Source organism: Dendrobium catenatum, unplaced genomic scaffold (assembly GCF_001605985.2).
Source record: "Dendrobium catenatum unplaced genomic scaffold, ASM160598v2 fragScaff_scaffold_1061, whole genome shotgun sequence".
In the NCBI taxonomy this organism is placed as follows: Eukaryota; Viridiplantae; Streptophyta; class Magnoliopsida; order Asparagales; family Orchidaceae; genus Dendrobium; species Dendrobium catenatum.
The window spans coordinates 1,906,624-1,929,912 of record NW_021319523.1 but is presented as its reverse complement, the minus strand read 5'-3'; the positions used below and the strand labels follow the sequence as shown (position 1 = coordinate 1,929,912).

Sequence of the window (23,289 nt, the reverse complement as noted above, 5' to 3'; positions counted from 1 at the left end):
TTTCAATCTGACTTAAGGGAAGTGGAATCCTACGGCTACAAAGCGGGATTCGTGCATTCGTGCCATTTTTCTTGAGCCAACACTTGCAAAACAGACTGACTTTCCAAACTTTGATGTAAGAAATGTAAATTGCACTTTTTTATTTTGCTAACTTCATGTAATGGATGGTAATGCAGTTTGTCTCAAGTAAGAAGGAAGCACCGAATGTGCCTGTTAATGAGTGTCGCAAAAGATAACTGCTTTTTGCTTATTGGGCTAATGATGCATGATATTAGTTCAAGGAAAATAACAAGAGGGGGCAATTTGTTCTTTATATTGTGCATCGCTGGAATGTTTATGAAAGGATAGCCTAAATTCGAATTTGATGCAAGTTGTCTTAAGGTGATATCGAGTATTATCATCATCACTACCATTATAGTTATTAGGATTTTATTTCAAAGATCTCTACATTGCATTTTATTGTGAGTGAGTTTTGTATTGTGAAGATTTCATATATGATGTGAACTTTGTATGTGTCACAATATCTAAGCAAATCTAACTTCTTCTTCTTATCCGACTGCTAGCTCTCATTCCCCTTGCTCATAAATGCCGCTAATTCCTTCGCACCAGAAAACATAAAGTAGTTAAGTGAGCCTTAAGTGCCTTCCTGGAACCTACATGTTCCTCTTCAAATACCCCACCACAATTATTTCTCGTTTCTTTCTCAAAACCTTTATTTAGTCATCCCCCTGCCTTGATATTTTCTTTTATGATAAATACCCATGTATGGGTTCATATGCTGATGGTTCAATGGATGAAATATTGGTTGAGTTAAATTTTCTTTGTGCCCTTCCATCTTCAAGTGAGAAAAATTTGATTGTGAGTGTGCTCCCTTGGAGGAATATGGTGGAAGGAAGGTGATATTCTAGGCGAGTGATTGCTCATGTAGTTTATCCTCAACATCATTTTTACTTATTCTCAGTTGGTTGAGTCTCCACCATAAGCTACTCGAATAGTATCATCATTCTTTCTTCTCTTAGTTTGTCACCATTGATTTCACAAAATACAAAATATATAACTGTTGTTAAATTTATAGTGTTAAATTTATAGCCTTTTGTGAATCTTTAACTACTAGCTATTCATACATTTAGTTGGTTTCAATTGAAAGGAATGGTGAAGATTTCATTTCAACATTTTAAAATAGAGTTTTCATATCATCATGCATTTTATTTTATGTTGTTCTTTTCTTTGGTTCCTAAAAAATATTTAATTTGATATAGTTGTTTTCTCCATTTGCATTTCTTGCATTGGAACTTATCGTTTAGGTTTTGTTGTGTTCTTAACTTTTGGTTAGTGCTTATCAAAATCAAATTAGTTTCCATTGATTAATTCTTAATTAGGTTCTTTACTTTGCTACTAGTTTGTTTAAACTTTCATTACATTTGCATCTTTTTAAAGGAATAAGCTTGCATTCACCTTGTTGAAATTAAAATTCCTGTATACTTGTTTTGATTATTTAAGTTTTTTTTTAATTGACCTAATTGCCAACTCCTATGCTTATCAAGCTTGCACCCATAAATCTAATTCTAATTTGTTGTCCTTGTTGTTAATTGTTATCCTTAGGTCTACATTTGTTGTTCGTAACCCTTTGCTAGTTTGCTCTCCTAATGACAACTTATAGCGGTCATTCATATGAAGGTAGTTGGTTGCTCCATGGACTATAGGCATGATGCCATCCTCATCTATTCACAAAAAACAAGAGGAAATGACCCTTCTTCGATTAGGAGTCAGATCTTTTGAGCACCTTAAAAATGGGCTTTCTAGGCTTTAACTCAAAGTTAATACGTCATTGTCAGCACCCAATGAGGATAATGATAAAATTCATCGTCCAAACCAAACTCTCCACGTCCTCCCCTCCCTCTCTTACGATTCAAGAAAGTCAAGATGAACATTTGGACAATTATTATGATTACCTTGATCTGGATGATGTACCTTATCGACCACCCCTACGGACAATCAACTTATGGGCCATTATGATGGCTTCACCTCGTTCTATACCATAGGCACGTGCCCCTTCATATATCCTTAGATCAGTCATGATCTTGATCAGTCTTATGATCAAGGAGAAAATTAGGTGTACTGTGACTGACCCTTGGAAGGATTTTGGTGGAATCGAGGAGTTATTGGATGGGTCTTGCTTAGTTATCATGCATTGTGTTGTACCATCATGTGGATGGACATAAATTGGTGATGCATTTCAATTTTCTAGGAGTTCTTTACTTGCGTTAACGGTGGCAATGTCCTTAAACTGGAGGAACATCTAATTTGCTTACTTCAGCAATATGTTGAGCGACACATCAAGATTCCCTTACAAGGAATTTGTATTTTATGTGATGGTGGTTTGAACAAGTATTTTCCTATTTCGGTTGGATTACATCAAGGATCAGGCTTAAGCCCATATCCTTTTTCTTTAGTCATGGATGTTCTCATTAGACATTTGCAAGAGGATGTACCTTGGTGTATGCTTTTTGCTGATGATATTGTTCTTGTTGATAAGACTAGAGAGGGATTTGATGGTAAACTTGAATTATGGAGGTGATCCTTTAGAGTCTAATGGTTTTCGCTTGAGTAGATCTAAAACTGAATATATGTAGTGTAATTTTAGTATTAATAGACCTAGTGAGGGGATTGTGACTTTGAGCGATCAAGTCATTTATAAGAGTACACGTTTTCAATATATTTGATCTATTATTCAGAGTGATGGTGAAATAGATGGGGATATTCAGCAGAATTTAAGTTGGATGGTTGAAGAGGAGGAATGCATCGGGCTTGTTTTGTGATAGAAAAGCCCCCCTCAAACTTAAGGAAAAATTCTATAAGATGGTGGTGAGACCTGTAATGCTCTATGGTGCCGAATGTTGGCCATTAAAATAGAAGCATAATGCTAAGTTAAGTGTTGAGAGATGAGGATGCTTAGGTGGATGAGTAGCTTTACCCTTAGAGATAGGATACTAAATTAGCATATATACGAAAATGTTGGAGTAGCGCCAGTGGAAGATGAGATTAGAGAGAGTCGTCTTAGATGGTTTGGTCACATAAAATGGCAGCTTTCGATGACTCGGTTAGGAAAGTAGAGGTATTGGATTTGACTTATGTTAAGAAAGGTAGAGGTCGACCTAAAAAGACATGGTTAGAAAATATTAGAAATGATCTTTCTTTATTAAATTTAAATGAGAATTTAACTTTTAACATAAGACAATGGAGAAAAACGATTCATGTAGCCGACCCCACGTAGTGGGAAAAAAGCTTGATGTTGTTGTGTAAGCGCTCTGAGATTATCATTATTATTTCTCAAGTCCATGATCTGCTTGAATAATGAGGCTTTTATATGTCTAAATGCTAAATGCCAAAATAAACTATTTTCTTGATACATTAAGTATAATTTCTTAAAGAGTACACCTTTTTCCTAAAACATAAGGTTGGTTGGTGTTGAGAATAAAATGGTTGATGTGTATAGTAAGATATCCTACCTTTACGTACCATGCATACAATGGTTGTTGTATTCAACAAGTTGATATCTGACTATCCCATTTGTTTATATTTTGGTTAATCTATGAGTCAATGAAAAAAAGGACCCTATGCTTAACATTGACTACTAGGTGCGAGATGTTACATATACCAATGGATTTCATCTTTGTATTCTTGAATCCTTCATGATCTTTTCATCTAGGAATTGCATTTTGGAGGAAAGAATGGACATTTCTTTGCGTGATAAGAAGATTATCTCCTTGTTTAAACATTAAATCTATTAGCTTTGTCAAATTGAGATGTTGCTCATATTATTGCTCAAGGTTGTACTTACCAAATGGTAAAGAGGGGCAACAAACAAAATACTGGCTGGCCTTGAACCCCCACTTCCTATCCTTCTTCAAATATGGGTGCATGTGAGCATGGTTTTTATTTTAGGATTTTCCTTGCTGTTACGAAAGTATGACTTCATTCTTGTAGTCATGTACCATTTTTTCAAGATGGCGCACTTTATTCGATGCTCCAAGATTTCAGATACATGTGACATAGAATTCTATCTTTTGATGAAGTGGTGAGATTGCATGGATTATTGAAAATGTTCGTATTGGATCGAGGTGTATATTATATCAGCTATCTCTAGAAGACTTTGGAATAAGCTATACATCAAACTCATCTTATCCACGGGTTATCATCCATAATCTTATTGTTGGATTGAGTTAGTAATTATGAGCTTAGGCAATCTTAGATGTTTGATCAGTGATTACATTATTAATTGCGACGTTATTTTGCCTACAGTTGATTTTTTTTATTATAGTTCCATGAATGTGTTAACTGACACATCATATCCTCATTGTGTTGGTTATGCACCCCTCAAACTTGTACGCCTAGTCAAGATCCATATATCATGTAGGACTAGTCAAATTATCATCATTTGCACAAAGTAAGCATGATCTTCATGAGGTAATTCAACAAAAAAATGACTATTAATTATATAGAGTGTAAATCTGTGTTGTTTCACATAAGAGGTTTTGTTGAATTTAACATGAGAGAGACACTGTGCTAGTATTAATAGTGGACTCCTAAAGAAGTTAACTAATGGTGGACACATAGATTGAGGCTTGATATTTCTAATGGTGGACTCCTAAAGAAGTTAACTACTAAATGATTGCAATACTCGAGTAATCAATTAAAGGTTATATTGCACTCATCTCAAAATAATTAAAATGGCTGTGAGACCTATACTAATCAAATTTTACTTAGGATACCAAATTTTCTTGCATACTCACCAAGAGTGGGTTTGTTCTTTTTAAGTTTTAGTTCCAATTTTAAATATCTTTTTCTAGTTGAAAATTTTTATTGACTCGACTTTAGAAAATGTTTTCTTTAATTTTTTAAGTCAATGAAAAGATTTTAAAATCAAACATTTGCAGCAAATTTGTTGCATGAAAATGCAAAAACAAAATACACCAGAAAGGTCAACTAAATATCAATAAAGAAAGTGCTAATTTGATTGATTGGAAGAAATCCCTAGAGGTCATCATTTAAAGCATTTTACTTGGATGTTTGATAAATGTTGGAGGGTGAGAATATATTTTCTTTGAGTAAAAGCTCAAAATAGTCCACGACTATTAATAAATGTTCAATTAATCCCTGATTTTTATGATGACCCAATTTATTTCACTGACTACTAGAAAATGCTCCAATTTGGTCCCAAGATAAAAAATAACTGTTAAAATTAATCCAAACAATTAAATGTAAGGGCATTTTGAGTATTATGGTGTATGTGATATTATATTATTTTTTATATTTATCTTATTTATTAGAATTAAATAAAGAAAAAAATCTAAATGGATGTTAACTAACTAAATAACAAGAGTGAGTTATTAATAAACATTGTTAACTTTCATTTTATTTTTTATTTTTATTTTAATATAATAAATTACAAAATGTAAAAAAATAGTAATATAATCCCACATACATTAGAATACTCAAGATTCCCTCAAATTCAACTATTAGGGTTAATTTTAGCTGTTAGTTTTGGCCTTGAGATCAAATTGAGATATTTTCTAATAGTCGTGGGATTAAATTGAGGCATTATGAAAGTATGGGACTAAATTGGGTATTTACTAATAGTCGGGGGATTATTTTGGACTTTTACTTTATTTTCTTTTTATTTTTACCCCTTTTGTCCAATTGAGTTTCTATGCTAGAAATACCAAGATTAGAGGAAACATATTGAGAATCTAGATCACCGAAATCCCTAATAATTGTATGATCATGAGGACCAATTACCACAGTTAGATTATGATAGTGGGGAGGAGTGTCATGCACCGCTAATGGGAAAACATCCAAAGAGATCTTTGAATCCAATTTAGGATCTTGAGTCGCTTCAACATTTTGAGCACAAACCATATCAATAGAAGTTGGAATTGCAACTATTACATTAGAAGAGTGGTTAATGTCAATTTAGTGGTTCCCACAATCCTTGTTAAGAAATGGGCACTATTATGAGCACAGCTTGAAATATCTAGAAAGCTAATGGCCACACTTTTTGGAATACGGCCAATAAAAAGGAAGGTCTTCAATTTCTACCTTATGCTAATAGTTATGATTAGTGGAGCCAATCAAAATCTTCTTCTACAAGGGATATAACCTTCATTTCAATCGGCCTAGCCACTAATAATTTGGATAGCTTAGTAGTAGAAGCATAAACTTGAAGCTATTTGCCAAAGATTGTGCCAAGAGATAACATAGTGGATTTGTTAAAATAGTGAGTTCAAATTCAAAGAAAAGCAACATAAATTGTTGTAACAAGAGGTTCATTGGAGGAATCAAAGTAAGTTGACCACTTAAGCATCTGCTTATGGAACCCATTTATATAGCATGTCCTCCTTGAGAAGAACCTTGAATTATCAAGTTTTATGTATAATTTAATAAGAATGTGATGAGAATCTATAAGTCAAATTGAATAATCTCTATGAAATCTCAAATTGACCATGAACCTTCTAATAACCTCCATTTCGCAACGACCTTAGAAAAACTCTCCAACAATGGAGAATGAGAAATGAGAAGCCAATTGGGAGATCTCTCTTCATTAGAAAATATGAGTTTTGGTTTACCTTGAAGGATGGCATATTCAGATTAAGTTCAATTAGGATCTTCTTTAAAATATGTGAGGACTTGCGAGGAGAGGACGTATTGAATAATAGGATCCTTATTGGTGTGTGTGTGTGTTGAGATGGATCAAGATCATTAATAAATTATCATGAGGACTTAATCTCTCTCAAAGGTCAGGAGACTCTAATTTGACTAGTGGCATTTTATTTGAAGTGGAGTGGATGAATGAGGAAGATTCTAACACACTCTCAGGTTTTTGCCCATAATGTAATACTTAATTTGCAACTTATGTAACTTATATATAATATTCCAATTAGGGCAAACAAGGTCTTTATAGAAAGCTAAGAATATCTAAATAAGTTTTGGTGAGTTTGGTGATGTTTGGTGTAGGATTTATGGAGTTATGGGTTTTAGAACATAAAGGGTTAGATCTGTCCAGAGCCAACCAACTTTAGGAAAATGCTTGGAATTTTTAGAATTCTCAATGAAGTTTGATGATTTAAATGGGTTATGTTAAAGACAAATGGAAGGTTTGATTTGGAATTGGGGATATTTGATGGAGTTTACACAAGGTTTTATGGTCAATAATCCACAAATCATAAATTATAAATAAAAAAGTAATAGAGGACGGATATGGGGCATCAATTAACTCTACAATTTGTAAATAAATAATAGATATATTTTTAGATTATAATTGTGAGATAAAAGATGAACAAATCAACACCAAAACGTAAAATTTCATTTACAATTGATCCGCCAATTTCATGTTCTTTCAGAATTGGTCCAAAAGTTTTCTGAATTCACCCAACTATTTGAACTTGATATTAATTGAGGGAAAGAAAGAAATAAGAAAGGAAGATTACAAGGAGCAATACGAAATCCACAATCACATAAAACTAAACAAAAAATTACATAAAATTACAAATCTGGTCTCCTACTCTCCAAAGTAGGAAAGCACAAGAACTAACCCAAGTTCTTGATACGTTTGTCACCTAGCCTACAAATTTTGCATGGAATTAAAACAAGGAAATGAAAACTCAACAAATCATCCATTAACTTAAAAATTAATGAGTTTTAATACTTAAACTTCCCTCCATAAATATCCCATAACTTCTCTTTTCAAATTCAAATACAAGGAGGGATTAGATGGTGTTGAATTTTGACTTGTGACCACTCAAAACTACCATCCTAACTACTTCCTTTTCTCATATGGCCGGGCCCCTCATCTTTCCACATGACATTTGACCATTTTTTTGACTAAAGATTAGTACTACAGCATCCTAGTTTGACTCTATATTACTCGACTTTGAGCATTAACAAGACATCGTTTGTATAACTCAACAATTCACACAAATTATATTAATACATACACAAATTCATACACTACATAAAACTAAACATCGAAATTATTTTCATGGCTTCAATTCTTCAAATGGATTTGACTCTAGTAATAGGGCCTCCTTTTGGATCTTGATCTAGTGATGGGGCCATCCTTATGTGCCACATCAGTTCTCCTAGGTTGTAAAGAACTCTTCTCCCGCGAGTTAAAATCTAGATCATCTTTTGCCAAGTCAGGTGTAAGTTTCTGAATGTCTCCATCATAAGCCAAGTATCATCAGTTGATGGCTTATCCTTTTACCTTACTAAGACTCTGTGATCTCCTATCTCACTCTCCTCATAAGTAATGATGTGATCCACCTCAAAGGATTGTTGGATTGGTCCCTGCAAAAAGTGATCTTTTTCATCGAAAAGAGAAGTATCCTGCAATTTTGGACGTTGGCTAACTCCTTCATAAGATATTAAATCATTCACATTGAAAATAAGGCTAATAGACATGTCTATAAGCAAAATTTCCTAATAATCTCAAATGGCCCACATGACATAGATTGAAATTTTTTAAATGTAGTGGATAGATAACTCTTAGGGAAGATTTAAATTAACAGAGAATCACTACATTAAATTCCCAAAAAAAATTATTTTTATTTCTAGTTTCCACATATGTTGTATTCTATGCTTCCAACTGTTGTTTAACATTTTCATGAAGGCTTTGAAAATCTTTGGCAAATTTAAATACGAATTAGAAAATGAATGAGCGGGAATGCTTGCAAGATCAATTGATTTCCTAGGATTAAAACTATAAACTATCATAAAAGGTGTTTTGCTAGTAGTCCTAGAAACTAAACTGTTGTAGGAAAATTTGATAGTAGGTAAATATCAATCCCAATTTCTTAGGCTTCTACCTATTTAATTCCTAAGAAGGTTTCTTAAGGTTCTACTAACTACCTCGGTCTAGTCGTCAGTTTGTCAGTGAAAAGCCGAGAAAAACTTAAGTGAGTGCTCATGAGTTTTTATAATATTTTCCAAAAGTAAGATACAAAATTGACATCTCGATCAGAAAAATTATGGATGGAAGTCCATGAAGTCTAACAATGTCTTTGGAGAATATATTAGATACGTGTGAGGCATCATTAGATTTTGAGCAAGGTAGTAAATGTGTCATTTTAGAGAATCAATCAACCAATACAAAAATACTATCATGTTCTCTAGTTGTCCTAGGTAAGCCTAATACAAAATCTATGGCAATATCTTCCTAGGGCCTAAACAGAACAAGTATTGTATCATCTAGAAGGTTGTTTAGTTGTTTTTGGCCTTTTCACAAGTGTAACACTGAGTCACAACCCTTTCAACATCTCATTTGCTAAATAGTTTTCATCTTCCCAAAATGTCCTACAATGCCTCCAGAGTGCAACTCAATGATGAGGAATATTCGAAAGGAAGTCCTTGGAATGCAAAACTGTTTCCATTTCTATAGATACCCTTAATGGATGGAATAGTCATTAGTGAGGGTAATAAAGGGAGGTTCATGCGTAGTATGTTCATGATAGATCTAATGAAAATCTGGACATACTTGGTAATCATCTATGATGCTTTTAAATTTGGCAATTTGAAATTATAAAGATGTTGACCTCTGAATAATAACAAAAGGAACAAAAGGAACAAAAGGGAGAAGAAAGCTCAAATCAAAATCATGCGAGAGAGAGAGAGAGAGAGAGAGAGAGAGAGAGAGAGAGAGAGAGAGAGAGAGAAAGCTCTTACCTGTAGCCCGACCTCCCTCTTGCCCGATCTCCACAAGCCAACTCCTTCAAGCCGACCGATCCCCTCACCTCTTGCTCTCTGCCGAGCCCTTACCCGCCTCCCCTGTCCGACTTCGCTCCGACTTTCCCTTCCTGTTAATCGGAAGTTACGACATTTTAAGCCGGAAGCAAGAGCAAGAGCTCACTGGCTCTTAAGGTAACTTTCTCCCTACCGTGCTCTTCTTTGGCCAAATCCCGTGAAATGCCAAAGGGGTGGTGATTTTCTTTTTTATTATTATTATTATTATTATTATTTATCTAAATTATAATTAATTATTTACAATGATAATTAATTAGTTTTAATTATAACTTATAATTATGAGTAATTATTGATAATTATAATTAATTGTTATTAGTTATTAATTAAACATAATTAATTAAATTTAATTATGTTTAATTATTTTAATATGATTAATTGTTAATTAATCTTAATTAACCATAATTAACTAGTTTTAATTATAATTAATAATTGTTAATTATAATTAATTATAATCTAATCATAATTAATTTAGTTTAATTATGATTTAATTATAATTAATCTTTAATTAATTACGTATTAATTATAATTAATTAAATATAGTTATAATTAATTCTAATTAATTACTATTATTAATAATTAATCATAAATGATATAATAATCCCCCCTTCCCTCTCCTTCCTCGGCGTTCGTTTAATTATAATCTAATCATAATTAATTTAGTTTAATTATGATTTAATTATAATTAATCTTTAATTAATTATGTATTAATTATAATTAATTAAATATAGTTATAATTAATTCTAATTAGTTACTATTATTAATAATTAATCATAAATGATATAATAATCCCCCCTTCCCTCTCCTTCCTCGGCGTTCGTGTCGGAACGGTAGACCGCCCCAAGCACGCCTTTAGTGCGCGTGGTGGGATGGGACCCCGGTGCGACACCTACGACGAGGTAGGCGAGTGACCCCTCGATCCACGTATCAACTACGACAACCCCACGAAGGTATGAAATTTTCTAAACTCAAAAACCCAACTTCAATGTTCGTGGCAAGCCGGAGAACCGCCCCATGCACGCCTTTATTGCGCATGGTGGGATGGGACCCCGGTGCGGCACGTACGGCGAGGCGGAGTAACTTATAAGTACCCCTAAGCGGGGGGAAAGCAAAACTGCCCTTTTTCAAAAAAATGCTTTTTAAAACCTCATGCACACCTTTATTGTGTGTGGTGGGAGAAAAAAACAAAAATACAAGCCGCGGTGTCTCACAAACACCAACCTTGCACGTCTTTATTGACGTGGCGGGTAGGCGGCCTCTTGTTTTTTCCCCTAAACGGGGGAGACGCCGGGAGGCTGTCGAATTTTTGTCTGAAATATAGACAAGGACTTGAAGACAAATTTGGACTTGTGGACTTGATTCAATCTACTTAAAATGAACTTGAATAATATAAAAGAAATTGATTGAATTCAAAGAGCACATAACTTGGACTCTCATTTGAACTTCAACAAGGATTTGAACTCATTCTTGAACTTTCAAATGAACTATAATGAAGATTTGAGTTAGAACATGATCTTGAACTCAAAAGGCAGCAAAGGAATTGACTCGAACAATTTGAACATTCAAGTGAACTGGATTGAACGCATGGGACTTTGATGTGGACTTATAACTTGAACTATAATAAGACTTGACTTTGAATCTCATGTGATTCAAAAGAGCCATTTGAACTCTACAAGAACAACAGATGACTTATGGACATGCATTTGAACTTGGTTTGAACCAAGTAAGAAGAACTTATGAACTTGAAAATGGTATGAAGATCTTTAATTTTGAGCAAAAATGAGGACTTTTGTTTTGACCAACGAAGACTTGAATCTGCACGCCAAATTGAATTTAAATTAGATTCAAATATGTACTTAGATACTGGACCTAAATATAGTGCAGAATGACATGGACATCTGAATGATCAACAAGGAATTGAACTTCAAAATCATTAAATACATTTATAACTTTGATCAGTCAAATGCATATCAAGAAATAAATGTGAGACTCATGTTGAAGAAACCTATGTTACACACTTGTGACATATAATTGGAGCACTTGGGCAATTGTAAGCTTTGAACAATGAAAACCCAAGGGAATAAGTTTGGATGATTTCCCAAGTCAATCAGTCTATAAAAGAAAGAAATCATAATATAAGCAATCATCCCAAAGGTGAAAATTGAGGACTTGTAATAGCATTATCCATCATCTTACAAACATATGCAAGGAGAGTGATGAAAGCGATGATACGAGTAAATACAAGTGACATACAACTAACTGTGGCTCTCCCATAGTCAATGCAAGTCAAAATACAAGCAACTGTATTGATGCCTTATAATGAATTACCCCATGTCAATTATAATTCATATGCAAGCAATGGTCAAAAGTTACAGTGTACTATCTACAAGCCAGAATAATATATTTGTGATGCATATGATCGTCACAAAAGACTCTTTATCTACGAACAAGTGTAAGAGTCATAGCAGATATCAACACTTGTAAGCAGTTACACTAGACAAATGAAGGAATTTCAAAGGGATTCAATGATATATCTATGATCAGTGCAGTGATATATTCGTGAGTGACAACAACATATAAGCTATAAATGTGATGATCCCTGTCTAGTCAATATCAACTTGCATGTAAATTCATTGAAAGATAACACATGGTAAATATGATAGCCTCCGACAATTGTCCAACATCAATCAAGTGTACTGGCTCCCCATCAGCGAGAGCAGATGACATGTAGCAAAGTCCAAATATCTACAAGATTATAGGGATCCCATCATACGCACTACATGCTATCTGAAAGCAAAAGCACGAATGCAACATGCGATAGATGCAAGGATATCCATGCAATGGTTATATCGATATTCTATAAGAAGCACCAAAAGATCTGTAATGCATACAAATCTCTCTACTGACACAGATGTATGTATAACATGCCACCCTATGTAGATACATAGAGATTACAGTAAATGTAGTATCCTGTAGTCAACTTCGGTCTAAGGATGAATACATCTACCTCCAGCAGTAGTGGTTGTATTGTAAAGACTAAAATCACAGCGAAATGCATAAAGAATACAAGTTCCTATGAGCTTCTACAACCCAAGGCAGGAGATTAGTTAGTGCACTACAACCCACCTGCAGAAAGCAACCATAATGCACGACAATCTACCTATACGAAGTAGCGAACAACTCAATTTAGAAGCTGCTATGCCACGCCGCCGAACTCGCAACATCTATGCAAGCGGACAGAAGGCGTCTACAAATATTCCAAAAATACTCCCGCACGTGCACCGTAGCTTGTATACACATAGGTACACCAAAAGGGGTAAAAGCAATCAAGAACCCGCATGGGCCCCGGCGAGCGTGTTATTGGTACACACATGACGTCTAGGGATGCTGCGCGGGTTATTGAATTTGAACCCGATCCTCCTAAACCGGTAAAAAGGAGTAGACACGATTTAATTACAAAATGCCCCAAATACCCGCATGGGCCCCGACGAGCGTGTTATTGATACACGTGACGTCTAGGGAAGCTGCGCAGGTCAATAAGTGAATTCAAGATCAAACCTGATCCTTCTATACGAGTCAATAGAAGTCGACAGGGTTCGAACCATCAAATAAATATGTGGCCGTGACGACCAGAATATTTGTTTCAATATATTCATATTAGGCCTTCAAAGCCTAAAATCAAAAGGATTCACTAATAAAGGCTCAAAGCTTACGAAACCCGATCCTCTGTTGACAGTTCAACAGAGTTGACAAGGTTCATCCTTGAAATGAAAATATCTACAAATGAAAATGATCCCACACCCCGATGATGGCCGTGTTGAATGCAGATCTCAACCGGAGGGGTTCCCAGATATGTTTTTAAATGTCTCCCAAATATCTAAAGTTCATTTCAAACACTTCCAAAGCTCCACCCAAAATACCCATAAAAATCCAAAAATCCAAAACTCTAGAAAAATCCCAAAATTCCAAAAATATTTAAAAATGAAACTATCCATCCCAACGCTTAAAGCAAAATCCATCCACTCTCCGCAGGAGATTATTTGAGAATGGATCCAGTGATATTTTCGACTAGGCATTTGGCTCTTTGTGAGCTGAAGTTATATTTAAATTTGTCCACCTTGGCAAACTTTTACGGAGGGTGGATGGATTTTGCTTTAAGTGTTTGATGATTGATTTTCAATTTTAAATATTTTGGATTTTTGGATTTTGGTATTTTTGTGGAGTTTTGGATTTTGATAGGCATTTAGATATTTGTGAGACATTTGAAAATGTTTGTGAACCCCTCCGGTTTAGATTAGCATTCAACGCGGCCATCATCTGGGTGTTCGGGGTCATTTCTCCTTATTTGATTGAACCTTGTCAACTCGACCAAGCTGTTGATCGAGGATCGGGTTTCTTGTAGGCTTTGTGCCTTTTTCATGAATTTTTTTGTTGAAGGTCTTAAAGGCCTAATATGAATGTATAAGATAAACATTCCGGTCGACTTCGTGACCGCATATTTATCCGATGGTTTGAACCTTGTCTACTCCTATTTACATGCTTAGGAGGATCGGGTTTCATAGGCTTCGTGCTTTTTGTTTAGTGAATTCTTTTGATTGTAGGCCTAGATGGCCTAATATGAATTATTAAAACAAATACACTGGTTGTTACAACCGTGTATTTGTTGAAAGGTTCGAACCCTGTCGACTCCTATAGATCCGTATAAAAGGATCGGGTTTGAACTTGAATATCGACCCGCGCAGCATCTCTAGGCGTCACGTGTGTACCAATAACACGCTCGTCAGGGCCCATGCGGGTGTTTGGGGGCATTTTATAATTATACCCTGTCTACTCCTTTTCATCTGCTTAGGAGGATCGGGTTCAAATTTAATAACCCGCGCAGCTTCCCTAGACTTCACGTGTGTATCAATGACACGCTCGCCGGGGCCCATGCTGGTTAAGATTATATTTTTCCCTTTAGTATACCTACGTGTATACAAGCTACGGTGCATGTGTAGGGGTCATTCTTGAAATATTTGTAAACGCCTTCTGTCCGCTTGCATGAATGTTGCGGATCCGGTGGCGTGGCGTAGCGGCTTCTGAATAAAGTTATTCGCTGCTTCGTACAGGTAGGCTGTCGTGCGCCACTCGTTATTTTCTGTAGGTGGATCGTAGTGCACTAACTAGTCTCCTGCTTTTGTTCGTATGGAGAGTTGCATTTGTTGTAGACATGATCCCTTTATTCATGGTCAGCTCTCTTTACATATAAGTCTTCTATAACCAATCGTAGGCTTTTGCATTTGCGACTGTTCATCTACATTTTCTCGTAGGTAGCATTTAGTGTAGATGATGGGTCTCCTACAACAGTTCATAAGAGATTGATACATTTGCTAGCACGATTAACATAAATGTTGCAATCACTCAATTATGATTCTTCCATGGTTTGCAATGCCTATTTATTTCAACTTATCATCATAATGCACGCCATCACTAATCCACATTGAAGTTTCATTTAGTATAGGCCCCATTATTTGCAAGGCTCAATATGTTCAACTGCATTTGGATCTTATGTTTGTAGCAAATAGGCATGATTGTTTGCATATAAATTGATTTGCTTGAACGATTCGAGATAATTCCACCTCATAATTCCTTGCTTATATATCTCTTGAAGACTTAGTCTTCATTCATTTACTTATCTCTTGGTGAAATTATTTTATGATTTATGACTTTCGCTTCCAAATATTTAGACTTTAGGTTAAGATTTAGATCATTAATTCAAAGTCCAGTTCTGACTTGAGCCTAAGATCAAGTCCAAAATGAGTCGTCTTCATTATCATCTGAAGTGCAAGTTCTCTATTGTTCAAAAGTTTGCAAGTTCTTCCTCACTTGATTCAAGTTTAGGTTCATGAATCTTCTTATGCAGCTCATTTGAGTTCAAGCTCTTTATTCTATTGTTCAAGTCCAAATCAAAGTCCCTTGTAGTCCTTCCAAGTTTGAATTGAGTTCACGCTTCTTTAGTTCAAATTCATGTCCAAACTACAAGTCTTATATTTTTTCAAATCTATTTGAGTTCAAGTTCATTTAAGTTTGAGCTCTATTACATTTAGTTCATTTGAAATTGAGGTCCCTTGTATATGGTTCAATCAAGTTCAAATTATGTTCCAAGGTCCACAAGTCTACTGTTCATTCTCATTTGAGTCCAGGTTCTTTGTTTTTTTGAGTGCAAATCAGGTCCGAGTGTGATCGTACATTCACCCGAAATTTCGGCAGCCTCCCGGCGTCTCCCCTGTTTAGGGGAAAACTACGAAAAAATTGGGCCTCCCGCTTTGCTAGAAAAAAGCGTGTACGGTAGCTGTCCTCTCATGAGGACACCGCAGCCGTGTATTTTTTTGATCCCCCATCACGCTAAGAAAAGCGTGTATGGGTCTTTGGTACACGTTGCAAGAAAAGCATTTATTTTCCCGCAAGTGGGTACTTATGAATATCCCAGTCTTGCCATAGGCGCTGCACCGGGTTCCCATCTCACCACGCTAGAGAAAAGCGTGTGTGAGCGGTTTGCCGGCTCGACACGAACGTTGAGAATAGTATTTTAGGTGATCACCCAATTCGTTGAGATGGTTTGGTCACATAAAAAGGCGGCCTTCCGACGACCCAGTTAAGAGAGTAGAGGTATTAGATTTGACTTGTGTTAAGAAAGGTAGGGGTAGACCTAAAAGACTTGGTTAGAAAATATTAGGAATGACCTTTCTTTATTAGATTTAAACGAGAATTTGGCTTTTAATAGGACACAATGGAGAAAAAGGATTCATGTAGCCGACCCCACGTAGTGGGATAAAAGCTTGATGTTAATTATAATTTAATTATTGTTAATTATAATTAATTAAAAAATTAACATAATTAAACCTAATTTAATTATAATTAATTATAGTAAATAATAATTATAATAAATAAATAATTAAAAAAAATAAAATCCCCCCTTCCACCTCTCGGTTTAAGGGATTTACGGGATTTGGCCACGGAAGAGCGCGTGAGGGGAGAGTTACCTTCACGGCAAGAGCTCCCATTGTTGCTTCGATCAAAATGCCGCAACTTCCAATCCGACAGGGAGAGAACGTTGGAGGGGGAGGCGAAGTCGGCAGCAACGAAGGAGCCGGAGAAGCGACGCCAAAGGGAGAAAGTTCTCTCCTCAGCAAGTGAGCTCCTCTTGTGGCTTCCGATCAAGCTGTCGTAACCTTCGATTCGACAGGTAGGGAACATCGCCGTCGGAGCGTAGTCGAGCAGCCACGGAGGAGCCGAAGATGCGACGAAAAGGGAGAGAGTTTCCTTCACTGCGGGCGACTCCCGTTGCTGGCTCCACTCAAAATGTTGTAACCTCCGATCTGTCTAGGGAGAAGAATCGTCGAAGGGGCAGAGACGTCGTAACGAGAGAGCCGAAGCCTTCCCTCTCTCGTGTATTTAATAAAGCGCGAGTCAAGCGGGATCGTGCGAGCGACGTGGGCGTGGCGCTCGAGCGACGTGCTGAGATCGTGGGATTGCAGGAGCCGGACAGGTGAAAAGATTTGGCCTCTTTTTTTTTTTTTTTTGTACAGGTCAACAATTTATAAGATTTTAAGGGCTAAGAAAAGGCTACATTCCAAAAAGGTATAAAAAGTACAACACTACATAGACTATCCTAGACACGTGTTGCCTATTAGTTGGAGGGACTGTGAGGGATGCAGAGCTTTGATGATCTGCCTTTGGCCGAGCTTAGTAATGTCGAGTATACACTAGGTGAGCTTCGTAGTGTGGGGAAGCTTGATAATGCTGAATAAAAGTGGGCGAGTTTGCGAGCGAGTTTCAAGCAAGGGGTGTTCTTGATAGATGAAAGGCGTTTAGGGGCTATCAGTTACCTATGTTGAGTCTTGGATCGCCTAGAGGAAATGCGAGTGAATTACGCTTCACAGAAGATGAACTTAGTAGTTAGTTGGTCACGGTATGAAAAGTTGAGGAACCTTTGGGCAGGCGCCTTCTTGTAGATGGGCTTGGATGTGCGTAGATGAAGGCAGTTGCCCCTAATACACTTGCAATTTTTTTCCTCATTTGAATTGATCCTTCATTAAGTTTTAACTTTTGGTATCTGGATGGAGAATCCCATGATGGCTACATGCGCATAAGTACATTTTAACTTCTGATATTTGGAAGGAAAAAAATTTCTTATGGAGAACTTTCATATTTTTAAATTACAGGTGAATGGTTGTGAAGTTGCTTTTGTCTCCCTTTTGGCCTGCGAAAATGACTTCAGGTACCAAATATTTGAACTAAAACAACGGGACGAATATAAATTTATTTATGGTATCTAAAACTTAGATATTCTCCACTTCAGAATTTCAGAATCTCTGCCTTGCCTTCACGACAAAGTTCTAGCTGCAGCTGCTGATAGTGCTTTAACACATTATGCTAGTCAGAAAAACAAACAGGTGCAGTCTGCACCCTCACTTCTTTTTTCTTCTTCTATGCATAGAAATTGCACATTGTTCTTACGCGTTTGTGTTTTCTTCTGATGCAATTGCTATTCCAGGATTCATCTCCGAGGATTCTTATTGGTTTGATCAAAGGACTAAAAGGGAGTAGAGCAGAGAGCAATGCAGACACTTCTGATCATACCGTTAAGCCCGGTTTTTGTAAAATAGAGGATTATTTTTTAAAAGATCCCTTTTTAGAACCGTCACTTGTTGCAACTGATCACCAAGAAATTGAACTAAGCATTGGTAAACTCTCCCCTCCTTTTCATCTCCTCTGGTACACACACTCTCACAAACACTTACAATCTATTTGGCTCCCTTGACATTTGCTCAAAGGAGAATAGAGATAGAGTCATTAAAGTAAATAAACCTCTTGTTTTTCCATATTTCTGATTTTTTTTTTCCTAAATGCAGATGATATTGAGATTGATGACAGCCTACCAGTAGCATCTAGTTCATCTAGTGTTTCCAGTTCATCCGATCCAAAGAAACAAAAGAAAAAAGGTGAATTATCAACTTCATGGTAGAAGCTATTAGGCTTTCATTATTTGATGTCTACCTAAATATTTCACGCTGCAGATGAGAATAAGGATAGAGAGAAGTTATTTGATGGAGCAAAAAATGATGCGAAGCCTAGAGTAAGAACTCCTCAAGAAATCTTGACCAAATATAAATTTGGCGGGGTAAAACTTTCTGGAAACTTCCATTTATTTTTAGTTTTATATGTGGCCTTCAAAAACTCATGTTTGTTTTATCCCAGGATGCTGCTGCTGCAGCAGCTCATGCAAAAGATAAACTGGCAGAAAGACAGGAAAAACTAGAGGTATTGCAATGTCTTTTAACTGAATCATGGCTTCGTTTGGGACGGCTTTCTTACTGCTTCTTAAAGCCGCTTTTTAAAATTTTTGTACTAGAAAACGGCTTTAAGAAGCAGTAAGAAAGCCGTCCCAAACGTAACATATATCTCATTTAATTCCCAATGTCTTTCATACAATCACAAATTCTTGGTGAGCCCTGTTTGTTTATATAATGGAGGTTTTCTTCTCTCCCCCATCTTAGTTCAATTTTGCACAAATATGAACCTCCATTATTATTGGTATTGTAATCATTAGGCTTGTTCCTATCAGTCGCATGGAAAGAATTGTCTATTTTAACTACAGCTTTGTTGTATTACAATTAACAAACCCAATAAAATTATTCTTTTATCAGAGGCTTAAGAAAAATACTGAAGAGTTGCAAAGTGGAGCTGAAAATTTCGCTTCATTAGCTAATGAACTTGTGAAGACTATGGAGAACAAGAAATGGTGGAAACTATGACGACAGGAAGATTGGAAATGATTATTATTATTATTATTATTATCATTTAAAATGCTTCTCCGGTGATTAATTTGTACCAATTCCAGCTGCTATGAGCTGTAGCAGAATGCCTCAGGAAGCACTTGATCTAAGGGCTTTTTAGTTGCCAGTAGTTCTTTATGGCTTTGGCTTCAACAACGATTGTAACTTGTAATTTTGTTTTTAATTTATAATTTTTTAAGTTTTTTTCAGATATCTGTATCTAAATTAGAGGGGATATTTAGTGCTTCCTATGATCATCATGTAGAATAAATATCATGATTTTAAAATTGAATAAATATTTTTTAGTAACAATCACATGATGAAATAATTTTGATTTTCGTGGTTTTAACTATTTTTGTTGATGCAGAAACTTCATGATATGTTTTTCATGTAAGTTTTTATATTTAGATTTAATTATGTTAAAATTTAAATGTACTTATTAATATTTAGTGTTCAGTTTTTTTGCTGGAAATTTATTTATTTAATTTTGACCCCATTTTGCATAGTTTATCAATTAAAACTACCCAAAACATATGGATGATGATATCAATAATTTATCATTTGATTTTCAACAATTTAAATGTCTAATTTTGAAGATAACAAATAATAATCATGCAATTAGTTATTTATCGTAAAATTTTAACGAATTTAATTCAATGATCTAATAATTTTTTAAAAAATTTTAATCGTGGCACCTCTAAATTACATTTTTAATAAAATTCTTTTGATTAATGAATATTTATGCATTTATCTTTGATATGTTGGTTGAGAGTTTTGTTTAAATAAGAGGTATTAGGCTTGAGTCTTGTGTTATGCGATGTAGGGGTGTGAGTGAGCCGAGTTGGATCGTGAGCCGGCTCGAGCTCGACTCATTTATAGGCTCATGAGCTGAGTTTATCGAGCTCATGAGTTGATCTCATTTACTAAACGAGCTTGAGTTTGAGCTTGATGAGGTTCGGCTCATGAGCTTGCGACCTAGCTCGAATTAATATTTTAATTATTAATATTTAAAATAGTAAAAGTCTATTATTAATATTTCAAATAAAAATTATATAAAATTTAAAACACTATACCAAAATAATAATGTTGCAGCTTTAATAAAGATATAAATAGTTGTAGCTTTAAACATTATAAAACTTATAAGGCAATAAAATAAACTTTACTTGTACTTGTTGTACATTACAATTTCATCAAAAATGATAACACGTACATTACTTGCACTTGAATATGAATATCATAAACATAAACATGAATTGAACTTTAATATGGGTATCATGAACATTAACATGAACCTTTTTTGAACTTGAACATGCGTGCGCGCGTGTTTATATATATATTTACTCAATTTTTACTTATATCTCCATTTAATAAACTTAACATGGAACATATGAAATATGATAAGCACATATCCCCATACGTGCTTATATCTCCACTTTCACTTATACCTCCATTTGATCATAATAGCCTAATTTCTCTTATAACTCCACTTTCACTTATATCTACACTTGATCATCTAACATCTTTTCCATACAGATGGAGGAAAATTTATACATATACACGTGTGCATAGACTCTTAAAACACCACTTATATTATATAGAACATAATATAACATCCACATAAATGACCTCCCTTCCTCCTCTAGTTGCCATACACATGTAAATATCGATATGTTCAACATATGTATGCAACATTTGACTTGAAAATAAAAATGTGTAAGTTGTCATATGTACAACATTTCATTAGAGAACAAATATAAATTTAAATATATACTCAATTGTGGCAAGTTTGAAAATTATTCATACGGAACATTTATAGCATCATTTTAAAGCATTTAAAAAACTTTGGACAATTCTAGAAGAGTCACATGTTCACAAAAATACTTAAAATAATGTATAGACACTACCTAGTGAAAATATATGTTTATATGTTTAGAATGATCATAATGATTTATTTTGCAACATGTCGATAATTTTTTAGTGAAAAATAAATCAAATTTAATAAAATCACATAAAACTCCAATTCTACTTGTAAAAATATTAAAGTTAAAATCTAAAATCAAATATGAAAAGACTGCCTCGTGCTGGAAAATACTCTCAGCTTGCAATACTAACAGAATCAAATCCATGACATCTAAATTTTAGTTTCTCTTATTTTCTCATCTCCAGTCCCTCGCCAACATTTTTAGCAAATGGGAATGAAGAATGGATAATGAGCTAATGCTTTTGGTTATTTATATAAAAAATCTCAAAATTTGCACATCATCACGGTGCCACTCTCCTAGCACTACTCCACTCCCATTAAATATTCCAAATGCTGTAGATAGAGAACGTAACATCACAGCGCTAGCTTCTAGCACCATAATTCTCTCATATGATCTTAAATTCCTTCCCAAAATATAGAGATCAGGGTCGCAACACTTCTTCTTTCAAACTATAGCTCCCTTAGCTAATTTTCCATAAATAGAGGGCAACAACACTAAAGTGTTGCATCCTACGTAGCGTTTTTATAATTGACATTTTTATGTTTTGTAATTCGACTTCTGACTTCTTTGATTTAATTGAACAAGTCACAAACCCTTAAAAAACATAAAGATAAACATATAATTCTTATCATATTTGGTTAGGTTTATTTCAGGTGGACTTGGTTCTATAGCAGCACTCAATACATTCTTTCTTCTTATAAAAGATGACGACATAAATGCTTAAGCTTTCATACACAACATAGTTCTCTAATGGAAGTTTAATTTGTCTACGATTTGAATCCTATTTAAAACGCAAGTGCATGTTATTGTATCAAGTAATAAAGCAATGAATAGAGTGTCGATCCAAAAAAAAAAACTAGCCTATAATCAATTTACTACCACCTACTAGTTTGGTATATTTATCTAGCGAACTAATAGAAACAATGTTGAAAATTTAAAAGTAAAGAGTTAAAATGCATGAATAAAAGTTTTCTAATTTTCATAACGTTCTAAACATATGAATTCTTAAAAGGAACATCATTTCATTAGAGAGGGTTATTTTTTATAGTTGTTGAGGATCATAACAATTGTGTTCCTCGTCTCTATCAAGCTTGTCGAAATATATTAAAATATCTTCTTATGACCCCATAATTTTAACCACCATATGTTTAGACATAACAAGACTTTGTTCAAAGTTCTTTGATTATTCTTCTAGTCCATTTATCAAGGTTCAAGATCACACTATGTTTTGAATTTATGTAAGGCTCACACATGAATCAACTTTAAGTTTGGAGAAAAAAAAAATAACATGGACACAATAAATATTAAACCCTACTTTAAATAATACATGGCTTTTAATTTATCACATATTCTAAAATGTAGATTAGCAACACATAGAAGCTTTGTAACAAGTAAATTAAACAAAACAAAAAAAAAAACATTATATTATTATAATTGTTTCACAAGTATAAATAAAAGATAAAAATTAAAGCACTAGTTCATAAGAACAACACAATATACAAATTTAACCCAAGAAGCAAAGTTCAGAAATGACTTAGAATCAATTTGACAATCATAGCTAATTTCTTTCATTTGCTCACTCCAGTACAAGACTTTGGTACAAAAAACATAAGCTATACACTCCTTACGTACACTCACATACACTCGCACACACTCTTAACATTACACTACAAATTGATCCCTCCAAGTTGCCA

The 23,289-nt window shown here is 34.8% G+C and overlaps 1 protein-coding gene across 2 annotated transcripts in view; it reads left to right on the top strand.

Annotated features, from left to right (window-relative positions):
* The window catches only part of LOC110094874, a 144,091-nt gene extending 124,166 nt beyond the window's left edge, over positions 1–19,925 (top strand). For both annotated transcript variants that reach the window (XM_028698279.1, XM_028698278.1), the window contains 7 exons: positions 18,000–18,055; positions 18,137–18,230; positions 18,332–18,521; positions 18,690–18,779; positions 18,855–18,958; positions 19,036–19,098; positions 19,485–19,925. In XM_028698279.1, coding sequence (XP_028554112.1) covers positions 18,000–18,055; positions 18,137–18,230; positions 18,332–18,521; positions 18,690–18,779; positions 18,855–18,958; positions 19,036–19,098; positions 19,485–19,592 — 705 coding nt within the window. In that variant the 3' untranslated portion in view covers positions 19,593–19,925. The remainder of the gene's footprint in view (positions 1–17,999; positions 18,056–18,136; positions 18,231–18,331; positions 18,522–18,689; positions 18,780–18,854; positions 18,959–19,035; positions 19,099–19,484) is intronic.
* The last annotated feature ends 3,364 nt before the right edge of the window (positions 19,926–23,289 follow it).